At 39.3% G+C, this 24,524-nt stretch overlaps 6 protein-coding genes across 13 annotated transcripts; 1 reads left to right on the forward strand and 5 right to left on the reverse strand.

The window, feature by feature from the left end:
* Nucleotides 1–1,430: 1,430 nt before the first annotated feature.
* LOC103339559 (putative E3 ubiquitin-protein ligase XBAT31) lies at nt 1,431–4,643 on the forward strand. The gene is made up of 8 exons (XM_008242873.3): nt 1,431–1,886; nt 2,027–2,089; nt 2,201–2,272; nt 2,356–2,477; nt 2,586–2,726; nt 2,813–2,920; nt 3,371–3,629; nt 3,959–4,643. The coding sequence occupies exons 1-8, from the start codon at nt 1,707–1,709 to the stop codon at nt 4,343–4,345; spliced, it is 1,332 nt and encodes a 443-aa protein (XP_008241095.1). The 5' UTR covers nt 1,431–1,706; the 3' UTR covers nt 4,346–4,643.
* Nucleotides 4,644–4,990: 347 nt separating this feature from the next.
* LOC103339552 (60S ribosomal protein L36) lies at nt 4,991–7,613 on the reverse strand. Of its 4 annotated transcripts, none has more exons than XM_089046193.1 (4): nt 7,473–7,613; nt 6,388–6,445; nt 6,084–6,251; nt 4,991–5,711 (listed from the first exon to the last, which is right to left on the reverse strand). In XM_089046193.1, the coding sequence occupies exons 2-4, from the start codon at nt 6,397–6,399 to the stop codon at nt 5,229–5,231; spliced, it is 663 nt and encodes a 220-aa protein (XP_088902319.1). In that variant the 5' UTR covers nt 6,400–6,445; nt 7,473–7,613; the 3' UTR covers nt 4,991–5,228. The 4 variants fall into 4 exon arrangements, with proteins under 4 accessions (XP_088902319.1, XP_088902312.1, XP_088902315.1 ...); XM_089046186.1 differs by having other exon boundaries at nt 6,388–6,503; nt 7,473–7,612; XM_089046189.1 differs by lacking the exon at nt 7,473–7,613 and adding an exon at nt 6,641–6,963.
* LOC103340917 (peptide transporter family protein) lies at nt 7,341–10,339 on the reverse strand. 5 transcript variants are annotated; one of them, XR_016124195.1, is made up of 6 exons: nt 9,717–10,337; nt 9,492–9,549; nt 9,296–9,413; nt 9,043–9,160; nt 7,763–8,115; nt 7,341–7,650 (listed from the first exon to the last, which is right to left on the reverse strand). XR_016124195.1 is itself a non-coding variant. In XM_089046170.1 (6 exons), the coding sequence occupies exons 1-5, from the start codon at nt 10,260–10,262 to the stop codon at nt 8,062–8,064; spliced, it is 894 nt and encodes a 297-aa protein (XP_088902296.1). In that variant the 5' UTR covers nt 10,263–10,339; the 3' UTR covers nt 7,341–7,650; nt 8,037–8,061. The 5 variants fall into 5 exon arrangements, 3 of the variants coding, with proteins under 3 accessions (XP_088902296.1, XP_088902292.1, XP_088902288.1); XR_016124194.1 differs by having other exon boundaries at nt 7,341–7,653; XM_089046170.1 differs by having other exon boundaries at nt 8,037–8,115; nt 9,717–10,339.
* A 574-nt stretch (nt 10,340–10,913) lies between these two features.
* Nucleotides 10,914–11,754, reverse strand: LOC148921053 (uncharacterized). Its single transcript, XM_089044162.1, has 2 exons — nt 11,527–11,754; nt 10,914–11,419 (listed from the first exon to the last, which is right to left on the reverse strand). The coding sequence occupies exons 1-2, from the start codon at nt 11,658–11,660 to the stop codon at nt 11,077–11,079; spliced, it is 477 nt and encodes a 158-aa protein (XP_088900288.1). The 5' UTR covers nt 11,661–11,754; the 3' UTR covers nt 10,914–11,076.
* A 412-nt stretch (nt 11,755–12,166) lies between these two features.
* LOC103339542 (uncharacterized) lies at nt 12,167–16,131 on the reverse strand. Its single transcript, XM_016793630.2, is given in 8 exon segments — nt 12,167–13,049; nt 13,142–13,235; nt 13,318–13,397; nt 13,538–13,589; nt 13,757–13,914; nt 14,005–14,095; nt 14,259–15,787; nt 15,790–16,131. Coding segments are annotated over 8 exon segments (2,940 nt in total). The 5' UTR covers nt 15,983–16,131; the 3' UTR covers nt 12,167–12,306.
* Nucleotides 16,132–18,686: 2,555 nt separating this feature from the next.
* On the reverse strand, nt 18,687–19,776 carry LOC103339534 (cyclin-dependent kinase inhibitor SMR3-like protein). The gene has a single exon (XM_008242839.3). It carries the CDS (start codon nt 19,452–19,454, stop codon nt 18,951–18,953), a length of 504 nt encoding a protein of 167 aa, XP_008241061.1. The 5' UTR covers nt 19,455–19,776; the 3' UTR covers nt 18,687–18,950.
* Between the last annotated feature and the right edge of the window lie 4,748 nt (nt 19,777–24,524).

Raw genomic sequence — 24,524 nt, forward strand, 5'->3', positions numbered from 1 at the left:
GGCTTTTGTATTTTTAATTTTTGTTCGTCTGATCTATTCATCAGCCCAATAGCTATGGATCAATTGGTCCAAGAGAATTCATGGTTGCTAATTTTGGGTCTTTAAGGTCTTCGGAGCTTGACTTCATCATTGAATGAGTAGCTTGCCTCTAGCTTGTTTGATAGTCTAAACAATTTTAAATTAATTTAATTTACGGAAAAGAGTACTCAAACTTTATTTCAAAGAGACGGCTTCACATCTCTGGCCAACTGACCTAATGTGTCACTTTTGAGACTTTTTAGCATCCCATATTTATTTAATTTCTTTGGGCCAAATTAGACCGAATGAGCAGCGTCATTTCGTCAGAGTCATAAGCTGATGGGGCTTGCAAGAGCTGAATGATCACTTGCCCCATTTCAGGCCCAAAAGGCCAATTATTTGCCAGCCTCGAAAGACGGGAACACAAAGCAAATTGGCGGGACAATGACAAAACAAGAGTGCAAATTTTTGAGCATCTAGCCGTACAAATTAAGCCAACACAATATTCGAGTAGACATCGAATCTGTCCTGGAATTATAGCAAACAAATTCTCATGTCCCAAAATCCTCCTCCACAGTAAGCAACTTTTAGGCTTTCGGCCAAAAGCAAATCCCCCAATCACTTGGTTTAGACTTCAGAGAGAGAGCTCTCTGTCTATACATAATATATTTCATAAATTATGAAACTTTTCCCCCCCTCCCTCCTTTTTTTTCTTTTCTGGGTTTTGTTTAAAAGTTTTAAAAATGTATATACATGTCCTTATTTCATGGTTGGTCTTTTCAGAGCTGTATATAATTGACCAAAGCAGGGAAAGATAAAAAGCAAACAAGCTAAGCAAAGGGTTGGCGACCAGAATGGACACAACAAGCACGAAGAGGTCCAAAAGAAGAAAAGCTGTTGTCATCCAACGCCAATACAAAAGCAAACAACCAAAACAACAACAACAACAACAAAAACAAAGTTGATCATTCAACTACTTATGTGTACAGTGTATGTATGTATTTTGTGTCTGCTTTCTCATTTTCCTGCTCTCATTCATTTTTGTACCAAACTTGCTTTTCCAAAACGCAATGCGGCTGCAGAAGAGAATAATATATTACCATAAAAATACTAAAGACATACACATGTAGAACAGTTTTAATTTAAATTATTGAAGAAAATAAATTGATCGGACGGATAAGATAAAAGAAGGGTTCATATTCAACGGTGCTGATTCAGAAACCGCGTTGAAAAATGCATGTTAAAGTCAAATAAATTAATTTAGGGGATTAATTTAATTATATAAAAAAAATCATGTGTGAAACAAAGACTTATTTAGGACTAAGTACCAACTAGTCTACAAATACATGTCAAAGCCATTGGAAGATAAGAAAACGTATAAAATCCAAATACCCCGTAAATTTCTTACAGCTGCCCGAACTCTAAAAATTGTTCATTAGAAAGGAGCAAGGGGCTGCGCGGTGAAGCTGCCCGAAATCTCCGCGGGCAGGTCCGAACTCCGAGGCCCATTAGTCCCAGTGCCTGCGTCTACTTAGATTGCCCATGGACATCAACACATTCATTGTAGCCTAAGCCACTGCTGGTTCTCTGCCCACCACCACCATATCCTTCGCCGTTGGAAGGTGGCACTGGAGGAAGTGATCTCAGGCCACCTTTCAATGCGATAAGGATAGAGTGAGTTTGGGGAGATGGGTCAGGGACTGAGTTGCAGAGAGACCCCTCAAAGTGGACTCTTTGGACCTCTCAAGGATGGGGAATTGGAGCTCGTTGAGGCTATGCTGGAAGCAGACCCAAGTGTTTTTCAGCAGAGGAAAGGTCGTGCGAGGTTGTCTGCGCTGCATGTAGCTGCTGTTGAGGGTCAGATCGAGGTGGGTTTTGTTTCTTATTGATTGGTTTTTTATGAATTCTTTCTGGGATTTAGTTTTTTTTTTCTTTCTTTTTATTAATGGTGTTGATGAGTTTAGATTATGAGATTTGTTTTTGGTGCTTGGTCTGATGATAAGTTCAGGTTCTTTCTCTGCTTTTGGATCGTTCTGTTATCAATCCGGATGTCGTGGATCGACATAAACTGGTAATGGGATTTTTTTTTTGATGCTTTTTGTCAATCAAGAACAGTTCTTTTGGATGCTTTTTTTTTCTTTTTATGTGATTTTGAACTGTTTTTCTATGTGATCGGTTTTAGACCCCGTTGATGTTGGCTGCAATAAACGGGAGGATCGCTTGCGTCCAAAAGCTTATCCAAGCTGGAGCAAATGTATGTTCTTTTCCTTTTGTGTACAGTTTCTACTTGAACTACTAATATGCTGATCATGGGGTTTGTGTGTGTGTAATTGTTAGATATTGATGTTTGATTCCCTGAATGGAAGAACCTGCCTGCATTACGCTGCCTACTATGGTCATGCGGACTGCCTCCAAGCCATTCTTTCTGCTGCCCATTCCTCCCCTGTAGCAAGTTCATGGTTGCTCTCTCTCTCTCTCTCTCTCTCTCTCTCTCTCTCATGATTGGGGTTTTTTTTTGGGGGGGTCAAAATCTCTGGTGTTTAATTTACGTTGGATGGCATTGACAGGGGATTTTCAAGATTTGTGAACATAAGAGATGCAGGTGGTGCAACCCCATTGCATTTAGCAGCCCGCCAAAGTAGGCCAGAGTGCGTTCATGCTCTTTTAGACAATGGGGCTCTTGTTTGTGCTTCAACTGGTGGATATGGGTAATTATCTATAGTTGTGACCTGGTATGATAGCTCAATAGTAGTAATTTGCCAATGTGATTGATGCAACTACCATATATATGCAGATACCCTGGAAGCACACCGCTTCACTTAGCTGCACGTGGTGGATCTTTAGATTGTGTCCGAGAGTTACTTGCTTGGGGAGCAGATCGGCTTCAATTAGATGCTTCTGGGTAACCTTCCTTAAATGGATAGTGTGAATATTTGATTCTACAATAAATTATGCATAGCTGAATATTTGATTCATGTCTTGACAATACTATGCAGTCCATATTAGTCAATAAAGATGAGTGTCATTTGCTTGTCATGAAGTTTAACGAACCGTTGCATTTTAAAGAACAAGTAGATTCCTAATTAGGAATGGCTCATTTCTTTTATTCCTAAGTCCTTATCACTGCTAGCTATGTGCACAACAGTAAAAATGTGAGCTTACTATTAGTGTTTAGAGTTTATCCTATTTTGTAGGTTGAAATACTGCAAAATCATTGGCATCACAAAATGAATGGAGCCTCTAATTCCACAAGTCTTCCATCCTTAAGTTATAAATGCTCCGCTTTAGGTAAAAGTAGGACTCAATAGTTTGTTGGTATGTTGTCATGATATTATAAAATTGTTCTCTGCAGGAGAATACCATACACAGTTGCTCTGAGGCGCAAGCATCGAGCTTGCGCAGCTGTACTGAACCCTTCATCAGCGGAGCCTCTTGTTTGGCCGTCACCTTTGAAGTTCATCAGTGAGCTTAATCCAGAGGCTAAGGCTTTGTTAGAAAGGGCGTTAACAGAAGCAAACATGGAGAGAGAGAAAGCTATCTTGAAGGATGCAGTAAACTCACTTCCATCTCCTTTGCATTCAGATGCAGAGACTGATGATAATGCCTCTGAGGTAAATGTGCCTTCTCTTCTTGTTTAGTTTTTCATATTTGTTGTGATTGGTCAATAGAAAGGATTTAAAATCTATTTATTTATCTCGGAATTATTGACAGCATTTCAGGATTGCATGTATATGACTCTTGAAAAGAACTTATGATGAGCACTTTTTTCCATTTTATGCCAAACACATTCATATGACGAATTTGTTGGTTGTGATGATCTTATGTCTTTTTCTAGTATAATAGTGCCTCTGTGCACAGATTCAATGAAATCTTTAGTAGAACTCAATTCTTGGGCAATGCATGTAGCTTTCTTATTCACTGGTGAATTCATATCAAACAGGCTAGCGATGTGGATCTATGCTGCATATGCTTTGACCAGTTATGCACAATTGAGGTCGGACCATGCGGTCATCAAATGTGTGCACATTGTACCCTTGCCCTATGCTGCCACAAGAAGCCCGATCCTTCAACTACTTGTCCTACAGTCCCAGTTTGCCCCTTTTGCCGAACCACCATTACCCAACTGGTTGTGGCCAATATCAAGGCCAATAATGATGTGGAGCTGGAAATGAGTCCATCAAAGCCGAGGAGATCAAGAAAGTCTAATGTCAGTGAAGGTAGCAGTAGCTTCAAGGGGTTGTCTCCTATGAGCTCATTTGGAAGGATGGGCGGTCGTAGCTCAGGAAAGATAGCTGCTGAAACCAATGAGGAGATCCATAAGCCTTGACAAGTGAAGTTGTGGACTTGTTCTCTTTGAACCAGTTGGTAGTCCAGCAGATGGAGGAGCTAAGCTGTCTTGGATTTACTTAGGGAGAGTGATCCTCACTGGTATGTTTTCCGATTCATCTGGAGGGTCTTAAATGCCTAATCACGCATGAGAATATAGATGTCCTTCAGTACCCTGGATCTGAAGGTTTTGTTTCTTTGAGTCATGTTGAGTCTGTTTTTCTTTAAATTAAAGAAGCAGCAAAACATTAAGGGTTTCCCCCCAATTATAAATATAATTATATTTCAAATAAATAAAACTTCAATTACCATCCCGTCCCTTGTCATGGAAGGAGATAGTGGGTTCTTTTGTTCTCTCACCTACCATGGTACTGTGTTTTTGGATCTAAGCCATCTGTGCCGATGAATCAACAGAGCCCTTTTGACATGTCTCTGCATCTGCAAAGAGTTCTTATGTGAAAATAGGCTTTTCCATGGGTTTAAGCTGCAATTTCCAGGTTGCATATAGAACTTAGTTACACCTTGGATCTGTCCTTAATCTAAGAGCATGTGAAAGTTTGAAACTGGCATACGATTACCACGAATGTGGAATTGTGCAGCATTTAGTAATTAAGAATAATTTGTCTAGTTAAAGAATAATTTGAGATTTTAATAATATAGTTGACCTCAAAAGACTATATTAACTGACATGACTTAAAACTCCAAAGGCAAAGTTGTATAAAAAAACCTACTGCCCTTAGGCTCCATTAATGAGTTACATACCACTAGCCTGACACTCTTCTCTTGAAACGATTTGCAAGCAAAATTTTTTTTTTGGACGAATCAAGCTGAATTTTTAATAGGAATCCAGAGCTCACTAAATATAAATTCCAATGAGGGGTCAATCATTTCACGAGTTGTCCACACAAACATGAAGTTCCAAATCCATTGCCATATTCTAATAGCTCCCTGTTGTTGGATCTTGCTCCACCATCCGCTCTCTCTGAAGAACTTGGCTGACCAGCTGCTACTAGGCCGTCTACGAATAGCCTGTTGGGGTCTGAAACCGGCACAGCCGGTGAGAAATTGTCAGTTCCGTATTCAATCGGTCCACCGTGATTTCTTCTGTTAATGTTGTTATTACTTGCTCTCCTTTCTGCTTCAAGAAAGTGACCTAAGGATGGAGTGTTATTACTCTCATTCACAGAGTCGCTGGTTAGCTTGGAGCAGAGTGAAAACAACCAAGGTTTGGATTTGTGGTTCTTTTTTCCTTTGGAGGTTTCAAGTGCCCTTCTCCTTGTTGATCTTCGTGAGAGGCCTATAATGCCAGAAACACCAAGGAGCCTCCCTAGAGTGATGCTCTTGTCATGGAAGAAAGACCCAGTTGACTGAAACAAGTTTCATGAAAGAATCACTAAGATCAGAACTTTCTTGATTTACATGAAAGACTATTTGAACAGTAACATGCCGATTACCAAGGGGTTTTAAGTGCCAAAAATAAAATAAAAATCAATGGAAGGTATGCTGGTGTGATTCCATTTCTAAAATTAACAGATTGAAAACAGAGACATCTTTCTTGAAAAAGACGAAACAGAGACGTCAGAGAAATCATTGAGGATGATGATGACCCAACAAGCATGGTGGTATATGGAATGGAAGTAGAATATAGAGTGGCATGATGATGATGGGTTTCTTTTTATTTGTGAAAATATATTTGGCAATGCCATTCCAATATATTTTTAATACAGAAAAATACTGACCTCTGTATCAAGATCTGAGGAAGAAGAAGAAGAAGAAGCGGCAATGGAGGGGTTGGGGGAGCCACTGACCAAAGTGCTGAATGAAACCGACCCAGCAGAGAAATCCCGGCTTCTGATCAACCCAACTCTTGCATTCAGTGGTCGCAATCCCAAAGGCCACCCTTCATCCTACATTCAAAACCATAGGCATTTTCCACTTCACTCAAAACAGAGCTTCACACATTATTCTCCATCCAAATGAGTGGCTTTCTGAGATTAAAAGCCAAAAACAGAAAAAGAAAAGAGAGAAGAGAAGTGCACCTACCTGATGAGCCATTATTCTCTTCTTCCTCCCTAGTATGTAGAAAGCTGGGTGGTTGTCACTTCGCAGAAACAAAACAACTGTCATTTCCAATCCATCAACATGCTCTGTTCTAATTTCTGAAAATAAAGCAAAGATGAATTGATTGAGAACTTAATTAAACAAGACAAGAAAACAAATCACAGCGTGACACTTTGACACACATATTGAGAATCTGAGATGGAGATGGAGAGGCAGTGTGAAAGTGACGTCTTACCGTTTAGTGAAAGCATAGACTGGTTTTTGGCAGACAGAAAAGAGGTGAGAGAGAGAGAGAGAACAATTTTTGTACGAGAGTCAGAGAAAAGGAAACAAAAACACAACACCAAGGGACAGATTAAAAAGAAGACCTCTTTATTTTATTTTATTTTCCAAATGACCATTTTAGCCTCCATCTTTAAGTGTTTCGTCCATTTCATTGCTCTCTTGTTCAGACAGTCTACTAAAAAAAGGTTTTCGTTTCAGCTAGATATTTCTGTTACACATGCATCACAAGCATCATGTTGATTTATAAGATAATTTAGGAGCCTAAAACTTTTTGCACATCTAATGTTACCCTAAATAGATATGGTATAGACAATCGTAAAGGTATGAATTTACATTGATTAGAAGAACTTTTCTATAATAAAAAAAATACTAAATACAATGTATTTGAAATGGCTATATGCAATGTAGTATAATGTATTTATTTTTCTATTGAGTAAATCAACGGATTTGGATTGTTAGCAAGTTTAGCTAAATAGGAGATTTCAAACCCAAAAGATTTTGGCTAATGTGTATAGTTTTTGCTTTTTATGGGAGGGAAGCCAATGTTTTATAGATTAAAATGCTTGAACCTAAACTTTAACTCTGCCCAAGAATTAGGAAGTAATAGAAGAAATACATGCATTGTATTTAGTGTTATTATATGAGCATGATTTTTGTCACAAAAGGTAAAATCAATTGATGTGCTTTACTATTTTGAAATAAATAGGTTCACTCCCTACAGATTTGAAGGGAAAAAAAAGAAAGAAAAAGGGAGTTAAAGGCGGTGGATCGATTGGCCTCACAGATTGAGTTGTTATATTAACCATGAGGAGAGAAGAAGATATCAGTGATCAAGGACTCTTTTTTGGTGCAGCATATCAACTGTTTCATCCTGTCTTTTGAGGACGCTTTTTCTTTTTGGTCCACACAAATCAGTCACAAGCTCTGTTCAGTTCAGTCCAGTCCAAGCTGCTGCAGCGTCTTCTACATGCCAGTTAAATAAATTATTGTACGCTTCTTTTTCTCATGAAAATTATTTTAAAAAAATATAGTATGAACAGAAGTTCTTTTATATTTTCCAACAGCACCTTACATTCATTCTTTCCTCTGTCTTATGAATATCACAAACATTAGTATACAGTAAAATCTAACTACAGTTGCATGATTTGCATCGGTGCCCGCCGTGGCGGAAGATAGGACCTGAACACTGTTCTTGTCCCTGGATGAGTTTCTAGTTTGAAGGACATTCTGGCCACAACAAATCTCTTGAGAAGATGCACGAATCACTTGGATTCTACTGCTCTCTAAAGCTTTGGTTAAATGGTAAAAGACAACAAGAGCTTCGATATGTAATTCCGAGAATATACCATAAAACTAACTTGTTGATGATGGTTAATGGTGGAATTGGCTTGCACCTGGTCGGTACTCTCCAATTCCTAGCAGGTCCTGCAATGTGAAGGTACATTTTATTGGGAAAAGTAAGAATGGATAATTTCTCTGATTGTTCATTAGCATAAGGAGCAAAGAGAAAAGAACATGGGTTTAAAATCAATTAGGCAAGAGATCCTACCCTTACCCTAAGATAATTTATTCAAATTATCAAGCTTTTTGATGTATGGGGTTAGCAAACAAAGCCTGTGATATAAGCACGTAAACAGATAGCACATGCATGGTTCTGACATTTTAAACTATATTATCTCATACTGATGATGATGGTATGTGTCTTGAACTCTACTCCAAACCCGACAAAAAAATTTGTGTATTTGGTGATCTTCCCAATGAAAGCTCTAGTTTTATCCTCACCATTTATCAATTCAAAACAAAAAGAAAATCATATCCTCACTCTGTGTACACTGTAAAGCATTTGCCTGCGATGGAAAGCAAGCTTCAAGAGAATATGAGAACCAATTCTATGAAAGCACAAATTAAGTCGCACACTTTGGCAAGGTTGTCAAACTCATAAAGTAGACACTTGGAGACCAACCTTGTGGGGTTCAGAAAAACTATTAGTTCTGTGTTCTAGACTATAAATCATGGAACTTGGGGATAAAACCAATGACAATCAACAAATTTGGGCAATAGTTAGGTACACTTTAAAGTGATTGGGGTTGATAGCTTTTTCTATCTTGTCCTAAAGTTCACAGTCAGATTAACAAGAAAAGACAAAGAATGGAACTGAACTGCTAACATTCATTTCAATACGATAAGGATCTAAATGTGGTAAGGTGATAGGAGCTACTTCATAGATGAGATGACCATCAAGTTAGGCTAAGCTCTACTTGAACAAAGCATACAATGTATAGCAGGGACATGTAAATGAAGCAGCCAAAATGTGACAAAGGAATATAGAGAAGAAGGAAGAGACAGTTTTACCTGGGATGCTTTGCTTTTGGCCCTGGTCTCTGCGGTACTCGGAATATCATGATTTGGCTTATTGAATTTCTTCTCACGCCGGTCACACGCGCCCCATCCATCTGAGAACCTCCCTCCCCTAGTGACAAGGGGAAGGGGGCAAAACAGCAAAACAGCAAAAGAGCAAAACAGCAACCATATTCATAACAGAGTGTGACATATGATTAGAAATTACATTAATATAGCATAAGTTCCCAAAATCCAGAATTCATACTGCATATGTGCCCGAACCACAAATTCAGCGCGCAGAACATTCCGGTTCTCATCAAACTCAATGGTCTTGTCTTTGATCTCAAAGGAGAGATTGAAGTAAAATGATATCTTCCTCCAACCTACACAACACACACCGCATGTTACTCACTCCCAGCATTCTACCTCGAAACAAAGAACATCTCCATAACCTTCTTTACCTGACTTTTTGATGAAAGGATGCCCAGAAATCATAGTGTAATCTGTTTTCTCCAAAATCTATCAATTGAGATCGCACAAACATAGCAACTAATTAGGTCAACGGAACTAACTACTGATTTAATATTTCCCAAATTTCTTGACTTAATAATCATATAACAAATTAACAAACTTTAAGAAAGTGAAATTCAATTGAACTGAAAACTCAATCATATAAGAACACTTACCGCCATTGCCGCATTCTGATACTCCTTGAACAAAGAAACTGAAGGGAACCTCCCGGTCAAGCTATGCACAGAGCCAGAGCTATTATCCCTCTCATCTCTCTGGGCATAGCTCACAGGGCTAGCATAATTCCAGATGCCAGGCGACACGTGCGTCTCCGGGGACGAGTAAAACGGCGTCGTAGGCGTGGTCGGCGTCGTTCGCTGTACATTTCGGACTACGACAAGAGGACTGGTGTCGTTTACTCCAGAAGAAGAGGTTCTGGCGATTTTCCTCGGCGGATGGAAAGCCGAGGGGTCCTCGACGACCTCGCCCTCCGTCGACGATGACTTTGAGCCTGAGTCGTCGGAGAAGGCGAGCCGCGGGGTCTTGAAGAGCTTCGGTGGAGGCGAAGGGTAATTTGGGTATTTGATTGCGAGGGGCTTGCGGGATTGGGGCTTGTACTTGGAGGAGGAGTGTGAGGCGGCGGCGGAGTCGATGACTGCCCACAAAGCGGCGTCGTCTAGGTCCTTGTCGTCGACGATGGGGTAGAGGTTGGGCGAGGCCATGGGAGAGTGGAGGAGCTTGGATTTTGATCTGGCGCGCGAGTACCAATAATTCAATTTTGGGGAGGAAGGCAAGGCTGAGTTAAGGCCCAACTACATGGCCCAATTAATACCCTGGTCCACTGCCTTAAGGGAGAAGACCATTGTTGTTTTTGGACCCCACGCCACAATTTTCTTTTTCTTCTATTAAGAGACCTTATAAACCCACACCCTAAAAAAATAAAAATCAGATAATGGTCTCTCCCACTAATAGAATTGGGATAATTTATTCATACTTATAAAACTATTCCCCACAGTCTAGGGGTGCTTGGAGTAAATTTATTTTTATGAGTTTTTGAGTGAACAACTCACATAGCTCATATGCTTCTATACATGCTTTCTATTTAGTGGGTGTTCAGAGTATTTGCATCCGATTTTGAATCTCTATGTCCGTAAACTCATTTCTCTTCCATTTCATCTCATATACCTATCATAATTTTAACTCATTATCTCATTCTCCCTTACCACCTGGACTAACCTAAAGACTAAATTTATCATGCTTTCTTTAACTTGACATCTTCTTAAAAATATAGAATTAAAAATATGGAGGTGGATAAAAAAAGTAATTAATTCCCATAGAATTTTAGAGGACTAAAGGAGTACAATTTTGATTTATCATAGCCTTTCCTAATCTTCACTCAAAATATTCATTTTTAAAACGAAAGAGAAAAACAGAGTAGCCGTTTCCATTCTCTACACAAAGTACGCGTGTCATCACCTTGCATGCGATTCTCTAACAAACTATTTGAAATTTCGAACGCTCCATCGTTTGCGATCCTCACCCTTTGAAACGCCGTGCGGTAATTTGCTCGAAACGCCGAAACGGAGTGCAAGATTCAACATCGCGGTCCCCAAATTCCTCAATCAGATCCAAATCTTCCTTGAGATTCACATCATCCTTGTCCGAATTAGCTAACACCTTCAATTCGTCGATCGGCCACTCAAAATCCTTCACCTCTCTCTCCTGCAACTTAGTCTCTGGAACCTTCTTCGCGCGACTCAGCTTGGAAGAGATCTGAGAGAGCAGGACCGAATCCAAGTAATCTTCGAGCTTCTTCGTCGTCGTTCTCAAATTGAATTGCGAAGAGTCAGGGGCCATGTGGCAGCTTTGAAAATCGTCCCTGCAAGAAACTCTGGAGTCAACGATTGAAATAGAAATTACTGAAGAATTTCGAAGCGGTGTGTGCGTAGAGAGAGAGAGAGAGAGAGAGAGAGAGAGTGTGCGTACGGCAATGAGAATGTTGAGGTCGGTGGCGGAGAGATGGAGGTAGAGGAAGGTCGAACGAGGCGTCTCTGAATCTCTTCAACGGTGGCCAGAGGGCTGCAAGTTGAAGTAGTTTTGGCTCTCTTCCTCTCTGCCATGTTTCGCGCGCGATTTGGAGTTCAAAGCAAGTCGAACCACCCTTTGTCTTATATAACCTCGAGCTCAACCGAGGGTCCCACATGCGTGCTTGAACCCACTTTCTGGTTTAATATAACAGAATTGGGGCTTGACAGTTGATTAACCAAAACTAACATTAGAATTCTTGTGATTATTGTTTCTGGCATTTGAAAATCACAGCCATATACAAGCATTCATTATGTGGAAAAAAAATAATTAAGGGTGCATATCGAACACAATTAAATGAATTGTGATTAATTTATACTCTAATAAAGAGTAATGAATTCACGGATCGAACTCAGGACGAATTTCCTACTATAGAAAATTAGAATAGGTAGTAATTTACAAATTTTTTGAATTTACAACAAAAATTCTCTTCTTCTTCTTCTCTTTTGCCTGATACAAAAAAAAATAATAGGCTTTTACAGGCATATATTACAAGGAAATGGATGGGGTGTGATTTACAAAAACTTCTGATGATGAGCAGAAAAAACCAGGGCTCTGACTCCTTGTAGTGTACAATCTATGTATGTATATATCCATGACAGGTGATGTTTGTTTCTAAGATAAAATTTGTCTCCATGTAAAAGATAGAATTGTGACCAACATAAAAACCAATTATTACTATTATGTAGGGCCTCCAAAGATATTGTTCTGCATCTTCCTAGGTAGCCCAAAATTTTGATATGCTCTGATCTCACCTTCTAGAGTGGCTGTGACAATGACCAAGCCCCAAGCTGTTGCTTGCGTTGTTTGGTTCGCATTGCTGTTGTTGCCAATATTGTCAAGCCAGGACCAAGATGAAGACCAAGAGGACGTGGATGCACTGCCAACAGACATAGAAGAATCACCACCACCATACCTAATAGATGAAGGGTCTGAATTGAATGACTCTCCAATCCCTGATTCTGTCCGGGAAATTTGAGCAGGATCTTGATCTTCGAGCGGCGGCGGAGTTGCAGGTCTTTGATCCAATGCATCTCCCTTGTTGTTGGTGTTGTTTTTCTTAGGAAGAGGCGGCAGAAGTCTCTTGCTCAAGCCTGCTGCGTCTTCTTGAGTAGGAGATGCATTTCCTGAAGGGGGTTGTTGTTGTTGTTGTGTGGAGCGTTTTGAGTGCCTCTTAGAATGCTGCACAGGAACTGGGGGAGGGTCGCCTTTTATGGTGCCGGGCCATGGGATTGCTACTGAGACATCTTTACACTGGAAATGTTCATGAGAATTTGAACTGATGATACTTTTTTTTCCGGCCCCCGAGGTTCGTGGCTCTTCTCGCTTCCAAACATATACATGAGAATCTTCACTGGCGCATATGACATACTTCCCATTTGGACTGAATGAAGCTCCAATTTGGCTGCTGGTATTTCGGAAACCTGTTTGTAGTCAAATTGCATATAAGGCATTATTGACCAGAAGATATGTAAACAGGAATTGAAAGGTTCTGACGATTGGAGGAGATGCATACCTCTAAACTTGTGAGTCATATTTGTACCATCCACAATTCGAATACGGGAATCGGCAGAGGTGACAAGCATTTCAGATGGATTCATTGGCGAAAACTGTTTTAATGAAAAAGAAGGGCCGAGTAAGAAGCAGTTCAGATGGATTTATCTTCGATTAGAGAGTGGGCTATTACATTACCTGGAAACCTGTAATTTTCTTTGCTTGATTTTTCTTCTTGTTTTGAATATCAATCTGGCTATGCTGACTTAATTTACAATCTGGAATACCAAACAAGATGAGCTTTATCATAGACTGTTTATCTGAATAATTTTATAACTAGAGTAAGATTTTATGCAGGGGTTTATAACCAAAATTATGCAATGTGTATGAAAAATAAACCAGAAGACCAAACTCACACCTTCTGTGCTGTACATGCGACAGTTTCCTTTGTGGGAACCAATGAGGCAAGCCTACATTTATGAAAAGGTGAAAGCAAGATCAGTCCAAATCATTATGAATTTTTCTAAGTTGACTTGACAAGTGAAAGTTTTTTCTTTTCTTCTGAAAACCATAAGCATGTTCAAGAGTTCATAAAACCATAACATTGTGGTAAAAGCAATATACAAAGGAGCTGTACCAGGCCATCTGGAGTGAAGGAAGAAGCAGTGACCATTTCATGAAGATCAGTCCAGTCCACGACTTGCCGAACCGGTATATTCCACAATCGAATCTTTGCATCAAGTGAGCCGCTAATAAAATAATTGTCATCCAAAGGATTGAACTGTATGCAAGTCACTGCCAGACCAGAAACCAAGTCAAAACTCAAGAACATAATATGCACAACAGCTAAACAAACATTGGCTTATTTATGCATGGATATCTTACCATAATCATTGTGGGCAAACAACTTTAAACAAGTCTTGGTCTCCAAATCCCATAACCTAACAGTTTTGTCCATTGAAGATGAAAGCAGTAGCTGCAAATTGATCAAATTATATCAGCCTGTCTCCTAGTCATACCAAATTAAATTAGCCTTAACTCCTACTTCTATCAAAACTGAATTTATCATAAGGCCAAACTAACAGACAGCTGAACTCGAGCTTTAATTTAAGAAACAGAACAATTAACAAAGAACTTACCTGATTTCTGGACCATGACAAGTCCAGAACAGCATCCAAATGACCTTCAAAAGAGCAAACAGGTTTCTCCGAAAATGAGAACACAGTTTCGGGCACATGTACATACTCCGGGATGGGATTGGTTTTTCTAGCAGAGCTTCCCTTTCCCTTCTTCTTCTTCTCAAAGGGCACAAGTGCAGCCTGATCAGAAATCGATGGAGATCGATCAGGAGTGGAGGAGCCAAACGATTGATGAAGTGGGGTTGAATTTCCATCCAACGACATAATCTCACACTCCTGAACTTCCCACACATGAATAATCCGATCCTCTCCCGCGCTCGCAAGAAACCTCGCGTCCAAACTAAATTTAATAGTCCAAATTGACCCCTCATGAGCCTGAATTTCTTGACACAAATGCAATGCCGATAGCTCCTTGTAATGCTTCCCGGTGTGCCTAACTTTTATCCATTCCGACGAAGACGACGTCGTGTTCTTCCCGGACTTGGGGTCCGGCGGTGTCGGTGGCGGCGTTGGCGTTGGCGTAGCCGCTTCCCTGTCTTTCTCCCCAATTAACACACTCACGGCGGATCCCATCCCTTTTATGCTGTTCTTCAACATCGCAACCCCTCTTCTCTTGCTCATTCTCAGGCTCTTTGAAACAAACGAATTTGCGTTACCTACCTTTCTATCCCCCCCGCCTTCGCTCGAAACGTTTTGTCTTCTCATCACCTCTTTCACCACAGGAGAGTATCCAACGCATTTCTCAAACTCGTCCATGTTCAATTGCTTCCCTGTCTGGAGATCACTGAACCGGTTCCAGCACCCGTCCTGGTCGTACTCGTTGACAATGAACTCAGTTCCTGTATCCAGATTCTTGATCAAGAAGAAAGCCCCTATCCTATTGTTCGAAAACAACGACGACAATCCGCCGCTTGTTCGAACCGGGCGGCTGGCAGCCGGGGTGGCTCCGCCGACTTCGCTCGGAGAAGCTCTCACGGATTCTGTGTACGGACATATTGTCGAGCGAGCCCCGGCTATGGTGGAGCAAGTCCTCGTGAGCCGTTGCTTGGAGATTGTTCCAATTATCTCCTCTTTCCTCTGTTTGTCTACAGAGAAAGCTTCGATGTCGCCCTCGGACCTCGATCGGACAAGCACCAGAGGCAACGTTTCAGTCTCCGGCTCCGGCTCCGGCTCAGGCTCCGGCTCCGGCTCCGGCTGAGCTGTTGATTTTTCTACGTGTTCTTTAGAGCGAGTAACGGACCGGGGGACGGAAACGGCGCAGTTTGGGATTTTGCTCGAAATGAGGCGCTTAATGCTGGTAAACTGTTTGAAGCTGGTGAGGTCTTTGCCGAGTCCGTCGGCCAACCCCATGCCCTGTAACAACCGTTTCCGTCGTTCGGTAATGGAGCCCGGCGCCGCCATCCAGATATTGTAATCCGGCGACATCGGAGCCATGGACGCCGGAGTCATCGCTTCTGCGGTCGGGGAGGGCGGCGTCGTGGAGGGCGGGGTCGTTTGGGGAGTGACGAAGGGGCGTAAATCGAAGTCCTTCGGACGGAGGAGACGCAGGAGGCGAAGGACATACGACTGTCGTCGAAGTCCTCATCTTCGGAGGAGGAGGCCTCGAGGTCGAAAGGAACGGCGGAGGAGACGCGGTCGTTTGACTCGAAGAAGCGGTCGTCGTCTTCGTCGTCCCGGAGGCCGTCCCAGTTCATCGTGAGCGTTTTCTTCCTCTCCATGGTCATGGTGCATCAGGCAAGACGAGCGAGCTTAGCTTAGCTGTTGGGTGAGTTCCAATGGTGGAAAAATGGCAATGCTGGTGGCGATCGTAGAGAGAGAAGAGTTTTGGTATGTTTTGATTGTGTTTGTGTTTTTGCGCGAGAGAACGAAAGGGAGAAAGTGGAAGAGAGGAAAAGGAGGGAGGGTGTCTGGTGGTTAATTACCGTTATTGAGGAAACTAGAAATAGTCAAGAGGAAAGGAACGCTTTATTTTTATAATTAATAATTAATTAGTGGGATGCGTTATTAGTTGCATTACATTCCTTCACGTCTTTTGATTCGTTATTAGTTTAGTATGATGATGATAATAATAATTGGATATTATTACAATTTTCCAAATTTCCATTCCATGCATGTCGTGCGGCATCTATGGCCTCGAAGGATTTGCGTTTGCCACTCACTTCTTGCCACGTCACTACTGAATTAGTTATACAGCGTCGCTTCTGAACCGCAGCTTAAGAAGCCCAAACAGACCGGGCTCCCTTGAAAATGAAGATGTAAGGTCCAATCTTTCGCCGGGGAGGTCTTACATGTGTTGAAAAATCATCGCTTCTGAATTTTCCCACCACGTATGACTCCTACTGTCTTTATGTTATATGTGGTGTTTACCCTACTTGTTAATTAACATGTCACGACTTATCATCATTTGGTTAAGTGGCACTTAGTCGGGGTTTCATTTGAGGAGTTCCTCCGTTCAAATCATAAACGAAAGTTGTTGAGCAAAACAAATTAGTATGTCACGTATGTAAGTGGATTACATAGAGAAATCTAAGCACTTTTGGAAAGCATAATTCCAACGCTAGAGTACTTAGTTAACACCTCTTTTTATCAACGTTGAAGAGAGAGTATTCGTCTATCATCGAAAAGAAAAATATTATTAAACTAATAAGAGCTAGCTAGTTGCTTACATATATACTCCATTCTTAAGAGCTGGACTATCTTGTATTTGCTCATAATCTTGATACATCATACCTTAAAGATTGGTTTGAATGTTGATAATTTGATATAATTAATGTGAGTTGTGACTGATCAGGGTGTGATGATTGGTGAGGATGATTGATTAGTATCCAACGTCAAGAGATATGCTTAATCACAAGATTAACAACCAATAAGGCAAGTGCTGGTGCCACGTTACTACAAATTTAACATGATCACAACACAATCAGATTCAGATGGACACTGAAAATTGATAAATTATAAAGCTACAAACTGAAAGAAATCAAATCTATATATCCCGCGTGCCTTCACGGATTTAAAGTTCCCATAATTGTAGAGACTTAAGTTCAGCTTGATTGGTGCACTACAAATCAACCAATGCTTTAAAAATGAGATTGGCAAATCGAGAGGAGTAAAAATTTCGACGACCATACATAATATATACGAGAATGTTCTCTTTTTAATCTTATATTATATTCCTCTGTCTTCTTCAATTCATCCGTACCAATAATAAAATAAACCAATACATATAATACTCGATAAATTATGAGAAGATATAAAAAGTATATTCCTTTTTAAAAAAAGAGTGCAGATATATATTTATCAACTACTCATGGCTTTTCATGAGAAAACAATAGTGTAGTAGATCCCACGTCTATTCACTTTATATTCTTTTTTGTATTTTTTACTATAGTTATAGGAAGGGCACGGGAGTTTTTCTCCACACATATTGCTAAGGTGTTATTAAAGTTCGAACAAAAGATATATAAATCAATGCCATTTTTCACTGAGCTGCATTCCATTGGTCTGTTCACTTTATATTCAACAACTATTCATTTTGCTATTATAGTTTATTTATTTTTTTTTGGGTGTGTGAGGAAGCTCATCATGGAAATGGAGCATGTTTACCTTTCTTGGAAAGCTAAGCCTGAAAATATTATACAGACCTAATTTAAGAGAGATTCTATCAACAGATGGGCAAGCAATAAGCTATGGATTTGAGGCCTCCCACATATCCCTAGTCCACTTCCCCTTCTCTAAATGAAGGGCTCTTGATAACTAATTAACCCTTAAGAATGTCAAAGTGAGCTTTATACTAACATCTCCCATTTTCCTCATCAAGTAATAATAAGAACCAGAAATATCTGTCCAATTAGTCCATGGTTGGCAAGTGTCACTTATTCTTTTGTTTAGTTGAAGGAAGTTTTGAATTCAAATTCTATTAGCAGTTATTAACAAATAAAAAGAGATTTGCCAATATAATTGTGCTAAATATAAGACCACACTGGTGAACACATCACAATATATAGCTGTCTACATATAATCACCTAGCTACCAATTAAGAAAAAACCTTGTTTTGTTGGTACTTTATGTCTCATAATAAATACCATATTGTTCTTAAAATAACCCATAAGGAAGGAAAAAAAAATTAAAAATAAACCAAGATATATTAATTTATTGAAATATAATGTGGTTAACTATAGTGCAAATTGCTCCCATATAAAAAAATGAAAAGAATTATAGTGAATTTGTAATAGTACAATGAATAATAAGTGTACCGGGGTTTGATTCACGTATGAGACAATCTTGAGGCAACCATATAATTGATTTTCAGACCAAAAAGAAAAATAAATAAATAAAATTGATATTGTCCTGTCCATGGCTGTGATTCAGGTGTAACATGAAAGGCGAAAGAAAGAATCTCTTCAAAAAGAAAAGAAAATTAAAAGAATATATTAAACTTTAATTTTTATTAAACGAGAATAACACCTCGAGCACAAAAGAGCATATCTATCTATCTTTCAATGCGTCTCTTTTCTTGGTCGTTCTGTACTTGTTCTTTCATCTTTTCCCAACTTTACAACGTCATCTGAGCTTTAACCAAGATCTCACCCAACAACAAAATTAAAATCTTAATTATGAATTATGGATTAACTTTGTTACCATGAACATGATGAACAAGATTAACAATAATGGTACAATTAATCGACTAATTAATCACCGGGTTTCGTCGCGATGAGCTTGTTTGGCCTTCTTGATCTTGGCGCGCAAATCCTGGAGAAGAAAATTTGACGCAAAGAATGCCTCCAGTTCTTTTGTGTCCAGATGATCGAATTGGAATTGGATCCTCCTGCGACTGGGAGACGATGACGTCACCACCTTTCTCTTCCGCAGCGGTTTTCTTGGCGCAGGCGGGCATTTTGTCATCGGCGGGATTCTGTGCTCCAGCGACGTCGGCGTTTTGAACCCGTCGTCATCGTCGTCTACGTCAACCGACTCCGTCGTTCGGTGTTCTTGCTTTGCGGGAGTGTTAATGTGATCCGCGCCGTTCTTGGGTTGTTCTTGTTGTGGGTGATCATGGAGCGCATGATCGTGATCCGAGGGCTGTTCGGGATTTTCCAACGTGGGTTTCTGGGTTTGATCATCGTGATCATGATGGAAACAAGGATCTGAATTGGAGACTATTAGACCGGAGATCCGGTTGACCAGTTTTGACTCCATGAAAGATGATTGAGATGATGAGGATATGGGAATCAATGATGGGAAGAGAAGGCTGATGATTTAGAGAGGGAATTATAGAGAATTAAACCACATATATATAATGATCAAATTCACCTTCTTTTCCTAATCCTATTGGGTTTGGGATTTCTTGGAGCTTATTTGGAGAGAAAAAAAGGAAGGAGAGAGAGAGAGAGAGGCATTGGATCCTACACCAAGAGGGTTTCAACGAAAGAAAGGGAAGCCTCCACTAAAAACCGATTGAAACTCTCTCTCTCTTTAGCTGTGATTTGGTACAACATAACATGTTTGTTTGAGCACACTACGCTCTTCTTTTCTCTGATCTCTTACGAACTTTTTATGCATCTACCCACGTGGCTTGTTACATGGGGACCACATATATATGTAATGTCATCTATCTTCTCGTGATATTATCAAGGTGCTTTGTTTATCTAGCAAGCAAAGCACCCAAAACAAAATCGGAGTTTCTATTCCCCTCTTTCTTGGTTTCTAAAGTTTGTTCTAGTTTTGATGCGATTATAATAGCACAAGGCCAGCTATTAACGTTAGGGTTCCAGTTTAAGTTATACAAAATCTAAAATATTCGAATTTTAGGTTTCCATCTTGATGTTCATATATCACATTCAATGTGAGGCTCCCGAAAATATGAATTTTTTTTTTTTTTTCTTCAAATTAAGGCATATATTGAGCCCTTGAAGCCGCTTGCATTTTTCTCCCACACAATCTGAGGGTAGTTGGAACCACCCACTTACAAAGTGAGTAATAATTAATAAACTTTACCAAATCGACTCTACCCCTATCATACATACTATATAGTTCTACACTCTTTCTACCACCTTCATTTATAATGCGACCACCCACGTGATGGAATTTCTACTCAATATCACCATTATGTTTATATATATATATATATATGAGATTCTAACTGCTCTTATTAAGTCATACATTATGGGCACTTACGCAGTATGAGTAAATTTTTTGGTGTGACGGTGATACAATTACACAGTATTATTAATTTACTCGTATTATATGACACATGTATTAAGTCCATGACATTCACTATAAAATCTGAAAACCTAATAATGTGTGTGATGATGACATCTTGGAATTTCTCCATGCTATGGGTCTATGCTCAAATTTACCAATTTTGCATGCAGCACCAGAAACCACAAGCAACCTAGCTGGTGAATAACTTGTGTGAAAGATTCATTGGCTGAATGAATAAATAAGTAGGGGAGTGGGTCACCTCCAAATCAACCTAACCGAATAAATCTCAACTAATTAAGTCCCTTGACTTAATGACCAATATTTAATTATTTTAATAGAAAGCTAAGAATTTGGTTATTCTTATTAATCACCCCTCAGCTAAAAGGATGCTGTTTGTCAGTACGCCCTGGTGCTTTGTAGCTTAGGATTCTCCCAACTCATGAAAATAGAGGGGGTTAGGATTTGGTAACCTTCCAAATCCAGAGCCGTTCGTTCTGTTGACGATAAGTTACAATTCACGATATGATGAATTAACGAGAGAAACGAAAATCGCGGGTTGAGTGTAAAGCGGGGACCGGGTCCGTTGGAGTGCATGGTTTTCATCATCAAATAGTTTGTGGCTTTTGGAATTGAAATTCCGCTCCACGTTCTTTTGGTAACGTGAAGATAACAATCCAATGATTTGGCCTCAAATTAAAAACTTAGTTAAAATATCATTTCCGCTTGCCAATGGAGCATTTATTTGGAGACTAGTAATTTCAAGTAGGTTCGAGCACTTTGATAGTATATGTATGAGAAATCACATTCCCCCTTATAATTTAGAATATCATTTATATATACATATATATATTATTTCCGCCCTCTTGCATTATTCATACATAGACGGTTGAGATTGTTATAATACAATGAAAGACTTTAACCACAAGGTTTGGTGCAGTTGGCAAATTGTCATATCCAATGGCGAGTTGCTTAGTGCCTCAATGACATGAGTTTGAAATCAATTGGAAGCACTTTGTGGTTAGGGCAATTCGAGCAAAGATTAATCCCACACTTCGAGTGTTGAAACACCTCGTAGTATTTACCAAAAAGAAAGACTTTTAAATCACATAGTAGAGCACTTTACGTCTACACCTGTGACAAAAATTGGGTTGAAAAATAAGAAGCAAGGTGAAATGCTTCCATCGAAAGTGTAGCAAATTCAAGTATTTGATCAATTAATTCTCTTGAGGCATGAGAATCATAAGTGTCATTAGCACTTTTGGAATTAATTAAGTAAATGTTAGAGAACGTGTAAGAATAAATATCATTTTGCTTAGTAATTAATAATAGAGTAAGGTACAAAACAAAAATATAAAGAAAGAGTGTTACACAGGACACAAAACTCGCGTGGGGAATATTGTAAAGGGTTTTGCATCTGCTTCATGATTTTGCCCCCATTGCCAACCATCATGTCTCATGTCACACAATCCATCTCCTCCTCCAAATTCAACACCGGCCTTCTCCCAACCACACGAATCTTCATTGGACTTCGCTTAATTATTAATATAAATAAATATTCCCTATTAACAAGGCTGCCAATCAGAACCATACCCAGAATATTCCTCCCTAGCTATAACACCCAATTTTTCATGTTTCTATTGTTTGTTCTATGCTATATTTTCCCCTTCTCAGATCAGCTAATTAAAGAGTTGTGTTCGCTACGACTGCTCGTACTTGGGAAGCTATCATATCACTAACATCAACAGCTGCCAATCACTTACTTAAATCGACTAATGTAGTATTGTTAACAACACTACAATTTCAAAGTCATCAAACAATTCTCTAGGTTAGGTTGGATACATAAAGATTTGAAGAAAGAGTGCGTGTATTGACCCTCTTTATTATATGTAATTATCAATTAATCATGATCCTCACTACTTATCAACAACTCCATGAAAGTCTTGTAGCCAGCTCTCCTTGCCATTTGCCTATTTTGTCAACCATATAAATATGAAGCATGCACGTGCTTATGTGTCCTATGGAGATTTGGGACCATAGCTACACACTAGCACACTACACCCGAATCGATACATGATTCGCCAACTTTTGGAAGGTGCCTTGTTCTGCAGCGTTCAAAAGAAAACTTTATATTTTTAGAGTGGAAAGGCCATTGCCCATTGCCCACTACTATTATGTTTTGTGTCGCTTGTTCAGTGAAGCCTACCGTCTATGTCAGGGATGGTATCTAAGCCGGCCCAACACAACTTTCGTAATGATGATTTTATGTACCCGAAAAACCGAAAAACCCATGAATCCGCAATAGCTAAACCGAACAAAACCTTTGCTCTGCTTGCGGTTAGATGCCACACGGATGATGTTGATTTTACAAGGAAATTGAACATATGACAACTAAGTAATTAGTATTTATACTAATGTTATTTATGCTTCTTCTTAGTACTTATGTTGTTTTAAAATAACATTGGTACTCAAACAACACAACGGGGTATCCACTCACCACCAACACTTGAGTTTGTAACATTGGTGCATTGCATTTTCCTTTTAGAGAATTGAATTCTTTTTTGTTGTAACTTTAATTCATTTTGATTTTCCTTTTGGTTTATAACTTTAAAGGATTTGGAATTGGAATACTTCTTAATTGGAATTTGGAATAACTTTAATTTTCTTAGGCTTGAGAATGTGAGATTGTGAATTTATATATGTTTGAGAAATTGAGGTTGTGTATTTATTTATTTAGGTTGTGAATTTATATTTTTGTGAATGCTTGAGAAATGGTCTCTGTGTTTTACTAGTCGGTCGGTTTGCGGTTTGAGTAAAAATTCTAATTTTATGTACCTGAATCAATAGCTGGAACAAAACCTTCTCTGCTAGATGTAGTTATCTTCAAGTATTTTAAATTAGTAGTACTTATAAGTTATATGAACAAATTGAGGTTCAACGAGGAGCTTCTTAATTAATTTTAGGCTTAAATGTCAAAATGGTCCCTGTGTTTTACTCACTTGGCCAATTTAGTCCCTGTGTTTTTAATTTGACTAATTTAGTCATTGTGTTTACATCTGTTAGCCAATGTAGGACAATCTGTCAAATAGAAGTTACAATAGACATGCATAAGGGTATTTTAACACAAACCAAAACCCTCACGACTCTATTCCTTGGCGCCAATGACAATTGCCGTAGTATGCGTTCATGATAATTGGGGTTTCAAATTCAATCAATTCCCTTGAATATCAATCACTTCACTTGAGTTCAAATAAAGATGGCAAGGAGACGAATCGAATCTAATAGAGGCTCAATCAACCCGGTTTTGGTTTTGAGATCTCTACATTCCTTCTAATTATTATTATTATTTTTGGGTACAATACGGGGCCAAACACCCAAAATCAAACAAACTACATAGGAATCAACCTTGAATTAGGGGTACTGCTAGCATCAACAGCAAGAACTTCATTAAGGAAGAGAGGTTCCATATCCAAAACATGAAGGTCCAAAGGGAAATCATAGCTCTTGGCAGCTAAGGCATCAGCAGCCTTATTTTGTTCATGTACGGTAAACATGAGAGAGGGAGCAAACCCAAACAACATGGAATTGCAATCTACAACAATCACCATGAGAGAGAGAAAGAGAGATCTCTGGATTTGATTTGTCTCCTTGCTCTCTTTATGCGGACTCACGTGAACTGGTTGATATTCAAGGGAACTAATAAAATTTGAAAACCCTAATTCTCATGAATGCTAAGGAAAAGAGTCGCAAGCGTTTTAGCAATTGAGTTTGTGTCCTTTATGCCCACTCACGTGCTATATACATGTCTATTTTAACGTCTATTTGACAGATTGTCATACATTTGCTAACATATGTAAACACAGTGACTAAATTAACCAAATTAAAAATACATAGACTAAATTGGCTGAATGGGTGAAACACAAAGACCATTTGGACATTTAAGCCTTAATTTTATTTGAGGGACATTGTTGTGGATTTATTATTTGTATTATTGGCCCAAAATGAGGTTCAATCCAGCTGAAGTCTCCGGCCCAAATTATCTATTTTGCCATTTTAGCTTTGGTACAA

Source organism: Prunus mume, linkage group LG1, assembly GCF_029339155.1.
Source record: "Prunus mume cultivar Tortuosa linkage group LG1, ASM2933915v1, whole genome shotgun sequence".
NCBI lineage: Eukaryota > Viridiplantae > Streptophyta > Magnoliopsida > Rosales > Rosaceae > Prunus > Prunus mume.